Genomic DNA, 12,741 nt, shown 5'->3' on the forward strand with positions numbered 1-12,741 from the left:
AAATTACTGTCACAGTTTCCCAGAGTCAAAGGTGACATCTAGAAATGTCTCAGATATTCCATTTACTATCATGTAGGACAAATAAAAGCATTCAATCATCACATTTGAGGAGATGAAAACAGCAAATGTTTGGCTTTTTTGCTCAAACAATGACTTAGATTATTCGATTATCAAAATAGTTATAGTAGATCAAAATTAACTTTCTGTCATTTGACTAATCTATTAATCTCAGCTCTACTAACAAATAAAATAAAGACTGTAGTACACTATATTACCACCATTTTAGAGGGATCATATCATTAACTGAAGTATTAGACAAGTGGGAATTTTGACCTGTTGGTGACGCTCAATTAAAAGTCAGGAGATCTCCAAAGTCGTTAGAATGAATCCTCCGGGGACCATGAATGACTGTACTCAGTTTAATGGGCCAAAATATTCCACTGCAGACTAACTGATGAACACATCCTTTAACAGATATTATAATCCATAGATGCAATGTCAGCAGGGCAAGCCAAGGTGTGGAACACCCAAAGAATTCAACCCTAATCTCAGCAAACTTTAAACATCTCATGGTTGAAGACATATGAAAAATAAAAAAGAATTTAAATACACACTGTACATGATTCTGCACCGTGAAGCTCAAACAACCAACTGAAGGAACAAGAAGAAAAACAGATTTTTGAGTGACGAAGGACTTAAAATAATAGCTGCCCATGATGATTTTAAAAAAAAGCTACTTTACCAGCTTACCTTGAAATGTTGTCTTCATCCATATCCTCTTTCCACCCCTCCCTGTTTTTCTTGTCTCCACACACCAGCTCAGCCTCCAGGACCTCTGGCTGCACAAGGCCAACGGCGGTATGGTACTACTCACCTTCTTTATTTGCCGCATAGCCCTCTTCCCCTACATGTACTGGATGTACGGCCACCACTACGGCATCCCGCTCTACAGCGTGCCCTTCCACCTGCCATTCTCCGCCAACCTGGGCAACTCTTGCATCCTGGCGCCGCAGGTCTACTGGTTCGTGCTGCTTTGCCGAAAGGGCTACCGTCTGTACCAGCGTAGCCGTAGGCCAGACTCGTCACCCGCGGCTGCTGTCACTGACAATTCTAAGGATGATTGATATCCAGTTCACGAATGCTCGCTCAAGCCGCACACTCAGCTACTAACGCAACTACTTCTGCAAAGGCACTAGTTTGACTTAATACATTTCAAACCCCACCATTGTACTGTAGTACACCAGGACTGCCTGCACTCCTTGGCATTTTCCTCACACTTTAACTCCTCGGTTAGAAATCTGCTGCCTAAGTGGACCTCTCCACCAATCCAATTCTACTACTGAAGTTTGATGATTTAGGTTTTTATTGGGTTTGGCTCTTGCCTGGATCTTGTTGAAGTGCTACGCTGCATCTGTCTACATTTACAGCACTGAGGAAAGAATGAAAACGTGGAGTAAAAGCACCAGAAACTGAGGAGGCGCTTCCATGGAAAGAAGTAATCTTATCTATTACTCCTACTGTGTTTACAGCCTCTGCTGATGTTGAGGGTCTGCTACAGTGTGTGTGTGTGTGAGTGGCCATTACAACAGGTTGTATTTATTTTTATGGTTTCGCTGTAAGAGTGATGTGTCGGAGTTGCGTTCCCACCTCCCGTTCATCCACTTATCACGCAGACATGAAGGTTTAGGGAGTGCAAATTCAGGTAGTATTAGAAGGAAAAAATGTGAGGAACACATGTGACCTCATTCACATTTGACAGCTAATTTATATTTTGTTTGCAATAGCCTCTTTTGTTTATACTCCTTCAATGTGATAGGTTCTGACTTTTCACCCCTGCTGTTTTTTTTTGTTTTGTTTTTTTTTGTTGTGGTTTCCCCATACATCATCATGTCACCATGGCATCAGTTTGCAGCAACAATCCCACGTTCCTCACCGTAACATCCAGCACAGTTTTAAGGCCCCGGCTCATTTATTTCCAGTAGCCGTCCCCTTCAGTAAGAGTTTTGTATGCGCAGTGTATCCCACAGAATTAATGCTGCATCCATGTTCCATGGGAAAGATTGTAAATACAAGCTTCCTACTTGGAAATATTTTTTTACTGCCGGTTGAACGTTTTCAGGAATTCGGTTTGGCAATAATTCCCAACGTCTCGAGTTGGAGAATGGCGGCACCATCAAACTCATGCTTTGTTCTCACAAATTGAAGATTTCCATCACGTAAGTCACTTTCATGGTTGCTCGTCGTGAAGTACACGTCAAGAAACAAGTACATGCTGGATTTTGGTTTCCTGTGACATGACATCAACCTAATCACATGGCGAAAACGACACACCGCATCGCTGACGATGTCTGAATAATCACGTAAAGCCAATATAAGGCAAGATATAGCCCTCTGATAGAAAATGTAGTATATTTGGACTAATTCAGATTCAAATTTCTGCTGTGTTGCATCTGTATCATTTGCATGTATTTACAGAGAAAAGGGCAAGTTTATTTTTTGCTACTGAGAGACTCATCTTATGAATCCAAAATCTCTTGTTAGATGACACTGGAGCGTTGCAGCTGCCGTAGAAATGTTGACTTGCTGACAGCCAGCGCTGATGTGGAGCACCTAGGGTCACTTACAGTCAAACGTCCAGTTGAAAGTCAGTCAGATCTGCCCATCAGACCTCAGAGGGGGGGTGATAAGAACATGGTAACACCTAATGTAGGTTTCACTTTGAGGTCAGATGATGCCTGGTTGATCTCAGGGCCAGGTCAGAGCAATAACTTATACCGAGGATTGAAATTTCAGAGCAATTAGCCACAAAAAAAAATCAAGTATATCAGGAGGTATAGTTCCTGAAAAGTGTCTGTAACATTTGTAAGAGAATGAATGACATCCAGTTACTTTTCTTTGAGGCTCTAGAGATTTATATGCACTTGTGTATGAGGTCTTAACACAGGGCTGTAATGTTTTAGAGATTTACATCATATTAAAGTTTCATCACAAAAAAATCATATCTAAACTGATATCCAGACATTGTTGCTTGACTTGAGAGGACCATTTTTTATCACGCGAAGCTATTTTTAATTTCTGTCGGAGTCACAGATGCAGAAAGACATTTATCTTAGAGGCATTTATGAGAGAAAATCAATGTCACATGCTTCACTTTTGAATACAATTAAACAGAAGCTATTATTTAAAAAAAAAAAAAATGCTACAGGGTTAGTTTCACACACATTCTAGACCCTTGGATAATACTCTCGGTCATATAAGCTTTATAGTGAACTAACTGATTCAAAATGCATTAATGAGCTTTTTTCTATGTCCTGCAAATTTAATCTATGCAAAAGGGGCTGCCGTGCATGTATACAAGACTAATGTCAAGTCATATCAAATTCAAGTCTCAGTATGTTGCTTTGTTTCTGAATGTTTTGGGACCCTACATTTATTTCTACTGTACATTTCTACTGGGACTCCACACCACAAATTATCACACAAGTCTCGTGTTGCATTCCAGTCGAGTAGGAAGTCGAAAACTGTTTGCTTGTCTTTCAGATTTTACCTCACAGGTGCTTTGATGAATTCAAATTGAAGTAGTGCTGAATTAACAAGTATAGTATATTGATCATTATTAACAATCTGTGTAAAGATCGTAGAGTACTCATTTACAACAGCGGCTCAGTTGACAAATCTGACTGAGTTTCCCCCATTCGGATGCCGACCAGAAAGGACTGTCACTGTTCAAAAAAAAAAAATCAAGTTTGAATGCAACTCACTTACCCTCAGTTACCCACAGACTTTTGTTGCTGTGTGTAAAGGCAGTTGCATTTTTAAAAGGCAGCTTAGCTACTTCTGACAGCCCTAACTTTATCCGCCATTTTTGTGTCTTTGGTTTTCGAAATCCAAAATGTCCAGACTATTCAGCACGGTTCACTACTTTCCTCCATTCTGTGTACTATAGAGAACAATCGCCGACTTTACTGATAGGATTAAAATGATGCTTCATTTCACAAACATGTGGTGCCTATACACTGTGAATTTCAAATTCAGACAAACCATTATGGCTCCAACAGTCTTAAAAAAAATCCACATTCAAGTAGTAGTTCAACTTTCTAGTAAAAAAAACGACAGTCTTTCAATTTTCAGATACATTTTTTTTTCTTGTAGGAAGTCAAATTTTCAACTTTCTGGCATATGTGGAACCATCAAGACTGCTGCAAAGACCAGTGTCCAGTGTTGCACTTTTGGGTTCTGCAGTGTCATCATGCCCTATTAGTAGGGATCTGATTAGATCCAGAACCCCCTGAATAGCGAACACATTGGTATCCAGCATCTAGTGGGAACAGAAGTGTAGGGAAAAAGGTGATGAGTCATCTTGCTGGTAGCCTGCCTGACCAGCAACGTGAGGATGAGGGAGTAAGGAGAGCCGGGGTGCTGAATGATGGGTTTGTTTGTCTGGCTTGGCTGGAGACCAGGAGAGTGCAGGGCTCTTTTGTCCGTGGCTCACCAGGCCACTGTTACTGGAAACATCCCAGGCTTTTTGTTCTGCTCTCTGTCTTTCTTTCAGCTGAGCTCTCCCACGGTTTTTCTACTTTCCTGTCCAGCATCGGCCTCTTGCATCCACTTGTCTGCAGGGATAAATGAAATGTTGGTTATCTATGACCTCCAGTCACCAGGTCTCTTGGCTGATGTGATCTGCAATGATTGAAAGTTGCTGAGAGAGTTGGCAGAGCAGAGTGAGCAGGGCCAGTCAAGAATAGTAGGGCTAGGAGGGCATTTCCTATTGATACTGTTCATGTCTCTTTATGTAGTTGCTACCTTGAGATAAATTGATCTCGGTTTTCAGCCACCTTGACCTCACCCTACACCTAATACACTGAAAAAACTGACATATACGTTTGTTTTAATGCTTTTGGATTGGTTTCACCTGATTAACAGTGGTACTGATTAGAGAGTAGTTGATTCATTAATGGTTTTGTTGAATTTGACAATTTTAACACCTAAAATAGTTTGGTAGAAGTTCATTCTTTTTTTTATCTTGGGAGACCATGATTAGACAAACCTTTTTGAGGAGGAGTAGTAGTTCCTGACCTTAAGATAAAGCCTGTCATGACAGTTTGAGCTTGACTTTCCCCAGAACTGCTTCATAGCTTTTCAAAAAGTCAATAAGTCGCTGAATTCGGTAGGTTCATTTGACAGACAGTTGGGGAAACCGTCCAATAGAGGGAATGTAATTGGAGGTAATGTAGTCGGAGGTTCACTGCGCTGGATCCCTAAGATTTTAACAGCGGTCTCTAGATGTTGCTCTAAAATCATGGTATTAAAACAGAAAACCCAACATTGCACCCTTTTTTTTCTCCTTTAGATTTAATCATCAAAAGTTCCCACTTTTTGATTGCAACAGCTTTTCTGAAGCAGTTTGTTCTTTCTTTCTTTACATCTTTGGCCTGCTGGTAATTAAGAAAGCTAAATTATATATTTGTTAGCGTGTGTGTGTGTGTGTGTGTCCAAAATTCAGATGTTATTTCTGTTATTTCTTCCAACATAACATTCATATCAAATCTGGAGACACTGACTAGCCAATACCTGATTAAAAACAAACAAACAAACTAATATCCGATGAATTAGCATAACCAGAAATCAGCCCAGAGGTTGTTTCATTGACCTGACTACAGTGTTTAGTTCTTGTGAGGTTCATATCCAATTAAAGGACGACAAGCCACATTAATTCCACTGCTAGGAGTCTGGATCACTGCCACATACAACAGCATCTGATCCTTAACCTGCAAATCCCTCAGTAAGACACATGAAAGGTTCAAAGCATGCAGACTACACATATATTAACAGGTGTATTTGTCACTTGATAGATTATTAATGTAGGAAGTCTTAAGTTCATCCTCTTTGCTCAGGGTTTGATGAAGTATGATAAAGTTGCTAACACATGTATGTATAATGTAGAGGTTTATTGTAAGATGATGAAACTGAGGTTATGAGAGTTATTTTGAACATGATCACATCTAGAATGGTATGCTGTTTTCTTTTCTATATGGTGTTTTTAAAGCATTTTTTTTTCTTATTGATTTTTCTTCTATTTATGCTTTCTGACATGGCTTGTGATACTTAACTACTAAGGGTTGGTAAACCAAAGACTGTCAGGCACTTTAGTTAATCATAGTAACTGTTGTGATATATATAAAAAAATCTATTTGATTTTCAGTATTTTAGACCAGCATTAGATTGTTTGACTTCATAGCTGAGTGACCCACTTCTCATACATAACCCACATAACTGCCCTCCAGTCTTATCCTCTTTCTTTTGATCCCAGGAAGTGACCAACTTGTTGGGTTTGTGATGGATGTTTCCTCTGAAGATTTATTGGTGGAGGAAATACTTGCTTGCTGTTTAGTTGATGCTCCACTAACACACACCCTACATGTTGCTTGTGTTGAAGTCACTGACATTTTGCTCTGTAATTTTAGCTCATTGGTTGTGAAACTACATAATGCATTTTTTTTTTGGTCACACTAAGGCTAGAAAAGCGTTTGATTCTTTCCTGTCCCTTGCCTTTTATCAGCTGTTGAATGGGAATATGGATACCAAAATTAGCAGGTGTGTACGTTATCGTATACTGTAGCACTACAGACTACATGCTAACACTTTATCTTACACTGTAGAGTGATAATAAGCTCCAAGCTAACACTGGTAGTTAACTTCAAGCCATAGACTATATAAATTTCTCAATACTGTATATTACAGTCTATGCTGCAAGCCAACACCTCATCACATAGCTGTCTCCATGCTAACGCATAAGCCTATGCTAAGTGTAGCAACAGTTGACTTCTTGCTAACATTATTTTCAGTGAGGTTTCACTCTATGCTAACACTTAAGCTAACACCATCTTTTGAGCTATAGTACCAAGATAACGCTGCATATGTGATAACTGGTAGTTTACTCCATGCCAACACGTTATCACATATTATGTTAGGTAGTAGCAGTTGGCTCCATGCTAACATGTTAACATAGGCCTGTGCTAAGTTTAGCATCAGTTAGCTTCTTGCTAACATTATTTGAGTGAGATTTCTCTCCATGCAACCACTTGAGCACATGTTACTATATGTTGAGTGGTTGTAAACTAAATGCTAACACTATATTTCAAGTAGCACTAAGCTCCAAGCTAACACTTCACATATGCCAAGTGACAGTTGGCTCCCTGCTAACACATTAGCATAGGCCTATGCTAAGTTGAGCAATAGTAACATTATTTTGAGTGAGATTTCACTTCAAGCTACCACTTAGTGATAGTAGGCTCCGTGCTAACACTTTAGCATAGGTCTTCACTACATCGAGGCTATTGACTCTGACATTTTAGTATCTGCAATTACTGACGCAGCTGCATTCTCATTTGGAGATATCTTTAATCAGTGTTTTGAAAAGCTGAAGCATGCTCCTCTGATTTTATGCCCATAGTTTAAGCTAAATGGGTATCTGCTAGTAAAGATTTTTGCACCTTGTAATTTTAACAAACATAAAAGAATAATTATTATTATTAAGCTTTCTATGACGTCAGCTCCCATGAGGTTTTGACGGCCCTCTGGTGACATATCTATGGGAGATGTTGCTTGTCAGAAATGCAGATTAAAGAAATCATCAGTGAGAAGAAGCATTGAGGAGCAGAGGAAATAATAAATTATCCTGTTTGCTGTATTGAAGCTAGCAAACATCTTTGACAAAAGAAAAGCTCCCTAATACACTGTTTGTATTACATTTCATGAAAATGTTATCATTTTTATTTTGTCTAACAAATATATGAGAAAATATCTTTTTAGAGATGTAAATAGCACAATAATCAACAGCAATTTTGGTGTCTATGTTCTCATCATTTAAAGGGCAAGTTGACAAAGGCACATATTAATTCCTTTTTTATTTTTACATCCAAAAATAACAAACCAGTGTGCTGAACAGTATGAAGATAAGGCACATTTAGATCATACATGTGTCTGGAGTTGCTGTGGATTGATGAAATGTGAATGGGGATGATAATTGCGTCTCCCTCCCCTGTGGCACTTTTTGTATAATTTTGTTGCTTTGTATTTTCACATATGCATTCAGGGTTGTTCCCTTCTTTGTGGGTAGTGACAGGATTTGGGCTGGAGTGGGCTGGTGGTGGGGTGTAAGGCTGAAATTTATGAAGTTAGAACGGGTTTAAAAATTGTGGCCTAATGCCACGTTCATGCCATGTTAGATGTAAATATGAGCTGCTGGATGGACAGTAACATGCTGGGATCAGACTACACAATATCATTCCCAAGAGTTGCCTGTGGAATAAAAATGAGCGTCAGGCCTGACAATTGCTCTTTTTATTCCATGGAGTGTGTCATGCGGAAGGCAAAAAGACTTGCATGTCTGACATTTTTGGCCTTTTCTCGCCCAGTTTGACAACTTCTACGATGTGTTTGTGATTTTTGACTCAAAGGAGCAGAGAGCAACAGAGTTAGTCCTGAAATCGACCCTTGGCCCCTTCTTTCCAATCACCTATGTGGGTCACGCAAAGTCATGAAAGCTGGCAATGACTGATTGGGGTCCAATGTACAGTCTGCGTTGTTTCTTGAATGTGACACAGTAACCATCTTGAAAGGCAAAAATACTGTTTAGTCTGATCCCGGCATTGTTACTTATTACAAATGGAACATGTAATTTTTTAAAGTTTTTTTTTTTTTTGCCACTTAATTGATATTAATTGCAAAATGTTTGACACAGAAAGAAATGCACAGAGATCAGTAGTAAAAGGATTTAATCACACATATACAGCTCTACTGACATCTAAAGTGACTTCTGCTTCACTTTGTTCATTATGGATTTTAAATTTATTAATAAATATAATTATGAGTGGGGTGTTCTATTGATTTTAAACGTCAATATTCTGTTAGATTTGCTCTGATATGATGTGAATGCGGCATTAGGCTGATGGAAAATGCACAAACATGACTGAAACATTTGAGCGTTCAGATTTTTTGTTTTTTAATTTTTTTTTTTTTTTTTTCTTTTTGGATGAGCTTGCGCTGCAAAAACTGTGTTGCTGGGACTGATTTTGATCTGTGGGCAGTGAACCAAATTTGGTCTCCAGTGCCTTGTGAAGAATCTATTTGTGATACCCACAAAACAGAGTGTTGAAAGAACTAAGATGGCAGGCAGTGTTTACAGGTTGTGGCTGTATTTATCATGTTTATCAATGTATCATCATATCGTTAAACTCTCATTGTTTGTTTCAAAAAAATCATATTTATATTTTAACAGGTTGACACTATGTGAAACAAATTGCTATGCATTTACTGCTAGAATGAGAATAAAAACCTGTCCTGTGATCCTGTTGAAATTATTAGCAAGTTTAAGGCCTTTATATTAATATTTTGTAGTATTTCATATTTTGTAGCATTTAAACCCCATAATTTTGTTTTTCATAATGGATACACATCATTTGAGGTCGATACCCTTTAAATTGCAGATATATTGTAGTCTTGACTTTGTTTGCTGTGTTTCCGTTGTTTGTTTTTAGACCCGTCATCTGTTAGTTCAGTGGATGTGTTTTTGGAGATTTGAATCTTGACCTGCTGTCCATATCACTCACCGTTCCGCCATATGGGTGTGTAACTGACTTAAATGCAGCACCTTCACAACCTTTAACACTTCCTGCCCCATATTATTTTTGATAGCATTCTAATTTTTCATACATATATATCAGGTTTGATGCATCTGTCCTTTTTTGTAGCGTGACCCTTTTTTTGAGGAAATTTCCTATCTGAAAAGAGACTGGACTGTTTTATGAAGAAAAAAAAAACAACTACTATTGTAATGATGTAAGAGGAGTTATGTACTGTAGCTGCAACTTGTGAGTTCAGAGCACCCCTTTAAAATTCAATAAACTTGATTTGATAGACTGTTTTGAACAAGTCTCAGTTTTATTTTCCTTGTCTTGTTATCTGTGTCTCTGCAAATCTGAAACTTTTATCCAGAAAGACAGTTTTCACGCAGGATTTATTTTAAAAACCCTGAAAAGTTGGCTAAATATCCAACAATCAAAGTGAAAAAAAACTTATTTTAGTATTATTTTTTAAAAGTTTAACACTCAACAAAAAATGGGCAATGACAAAAAAACCCCACCAACTGTCATCAATCAGATTTAATTGTTGCTTAATCCTGATTGGTGCAGTGAAGTATGTGACATCGTGTTTTTCCAACTGAGACCCGCCCACTTCAAACCGTTCAGAAGAGCAGAGAAAAACACAAATGAAGAAATCCCTCATGTGAATAACCAAAACTGTTATAACTTTGTGAAAATAACATATTTTAATGTAGGATGCAGTTACACACATAAGAAGATGATTTAAAAAAATACGTTTTCGGGGGCCTTTAAATTTGTTTTACATTATTTTTTAATATACAAGGACATCATTAGCCTGAAAATCAGACTGAAATACCATTTCGTTTCACTTCATTCATTCAGCCTGACTGTGCTCATGTTAGCTGATTTCTGTTCAGAAGGGTATTTTATTATGTTTTGCCCCATAACCAATAAGCAGAAAGTGATTTATCTATCAACCAGTGTCATTTTCATTCAAAACAGAGGCTGCAGTCGTGGTTTCTAGGAACAGTTTATCAAGACGATTGAAGAAAAACATTGATTTAAGAGTGTTTTTTTTTTTATGAAAGTAGACCAATACCAACTTTTACAAATGTGTCTCTGTAGCTATAACGGAAGACAACATCCTCATTCTTAATCCCGCCCACAAAGTTCTGATTGGTCGATTTTTTTCTCCAAATAGTTGAAACAGTCGTCAATGAGCACAACATCAGATAAGGCAAAGACATTTAAATGGCCATCATGAAAGAATTTGAGGAACAAACAGAGAAATAAGCCCCAAGTCCACTGTCATCATCTCTGTGTGCTTTAAATAAAAGTGATTTACATTTTCTGCTCACATGTTTTCCTCTTTTTTTTTTTTTTTTTTTAAATTTAGCGTGTGCATTAACAATGTGTGCATGATGCATGGTGTAGTTCTTCTTTCGGCTGTAATGTGAAGTCACGGCCACACGGAGGCACTGTTGGCTCAAGCCGAGGCTGAGCTGCTCAGCTGCTGGACCGAAGAGGATCCTCCTACACAGAGAGGTGCATGGTGGTGCTGTAAGATCATCCTGCTTCTCTCTTTCTACTCTTGTCATATTCTGCTTTAACTGAAGGAGAGAAGACACAAATTTCATGTGTTTATCTGATCAAAATGTCCAAAAATGCTTCTTGCAAGTGTAAAATGAGTTACAATGCTGAAATCTGTGGGTAGAATAAACCAGAGTATATTTCTTAAACCTTAACATTTTTGGCTAAATAGCAACCTACAAATAATTACCATAGCTTTATTAGTTGAAGTTATGTATAATCTCAGCCCATGCAGCAACATGTTACAAGCTGTTTCACATGAGTCTTTGAAAACTTTGAAGGCTTGTATGACCTCCTGAAGTCAAGACAAACACAGAAGTGGGTTTAGACTCTTCATGTTAATGTAAGTAGGAAAAATATCAGCCTCCATTAAAAGATGAAATGCAATCTGAATTCCTCTTTACGGCTCATGTGGATATCTATAAGTTTCAGGTCCACTGTAGTGTGACCTCGGGTACTGTAATTTATTATTTTATACATTCATCAATATCTGCCTATTCTGAGTTTGCCAACGTTGCAAGTCATGAAAAAGGAAGGAGTGTTTCGTTGTCTTTTCAGTATTCCTGTGGCCACATCTGTAAAGTTATTCGCTTACTGTTAAGAGTGGGGAAACGTGCTATTTTCAGGTGTAAAGTGCTCTGCAACTTAAACAAAGCACATGCAAATGGACAAAACACAAGAAAATTAAGAGCACATCTGCAACATTTTGACATGGTGTCACATTTAGGAAAAACCAACAGCTGAAATTAAATGAAATGCAAGAAAATTAAGAAATACATAAAGAAATGTAAATGTACCACACCAGTAAACACATAAATGCTGTAAGTCGTACACAACTAAAAGTAACTGAGATGCAACACTCTGTAAAGTGATTTCCAGGAGACTAGATGAACAGATGAACATGTCTGGATGCACGATTCTGTACTGGAAAATGAGCTAACGATGTTTATTTTAGTTTTAACATTCTGACTGATATTAGTGGGGATATTGCTCTATACCTAATATAAGCCTTTTAGTAATTACTAGCACGCTCATCTGTTATCTTAATGCAACATGTGTTGTCAAAGTGGCAAAGATGTTTTTATTTACCTTTTTCAGTCTTGGATTCAATGACAAAAACAACAGATCTAAGGGTCTTTAGGTTTTAAATGGTTAATTACTGCATGCCAGTTTCACACACTAGATGTGTGAAATCTTCAAGTTGCAGTATAATATCACAGCTTTAATCTAGAGATACATTACCTTGTTGAAACAATTTTTCAAAAAATCTTTGCCTCTTCCTTGTGCATCTTTAAAGTATTATAAAAATATCCCTTGTTGCTCAGGTTATGATTTGTTACTGATCTAATCTTCCTCTTGTTTGAGCTTCTTTAAGAATAAAATTGGTCTTCTCTTTGACTAGTGGAAGTCATGACAGCGCCCCAGAGAAACTGCAGTCACACTATCTGGTATCAGTTTTATCAGCAGCAAAGACAAGACAAAAACATGAATAATACTGGCCCCTCCCCCCCCATTTGATCTTTTCCCACCCCCTTTACGTCCCAAA

General features: G+C 38.0%; 1 protein-coding gene and 1 long non-coding RNA gene across 8 annotated transcripts in view; one reads left to right on the forward strand and one right to left on the reverse strand.

Annotated features, from left to right (window-relative positions):
• The window catches only part of tlcd3a (TLC domain containing 3A), a 40,551-nt gene extending 30,630 nt beyond the window's left edge, over nt 1-9,921 (forward strand). For 6 of the 7 annotated variants that reach the window (XM_067608768.1, XM_067608771.1, XM_067608772.1 and 3 more), the window contains one exon: nt 819-9,921. In XM_067608768.1, the coding sequence (XP_067464869.1) occupies nt 819-1,124 (306 nt within the window). In that variant the 3' untranslated portion in view covers nt 1,125-9,921. The remainder of the gene's footprint in view (nt 1-818) is intronic. The other variant, XR_010931198.1, reaches the window with a different exon arrangement.
• A 1,084-nt stretch (nt 9,922-11,005) lies between these two features.
• LOC137196008 (uncharacterized) lies at nt 11,006-12,696 on the reverse strand. The gene is made up of 2 exons (XR_010931199.1): nt 12,438-12,696; nt 11,006-11,215 (listed from the first exon to the last, which is right to left on the reverse strand). It is a non-coding gene; the product is annotated as an uncharacterized lncRNA (long non-coding RNA).
• Between the last annotated feature and the right edge of the window lie 45 nt (nt 12,697-12,741).

This window comes from Thunnus thynnus, chromosome 13, assembly GCF_963924715.1.
Source record: "Thunnus thynnus chromosome 13, fThuThy2.1, whole genome shotgun sequence".
Lineage (NCBI taxonomy): Eukaryota > Metazoa > Chordata > Actinopteri > Scombriformes > Scombridae > Thunnus > Thunnus thynnus.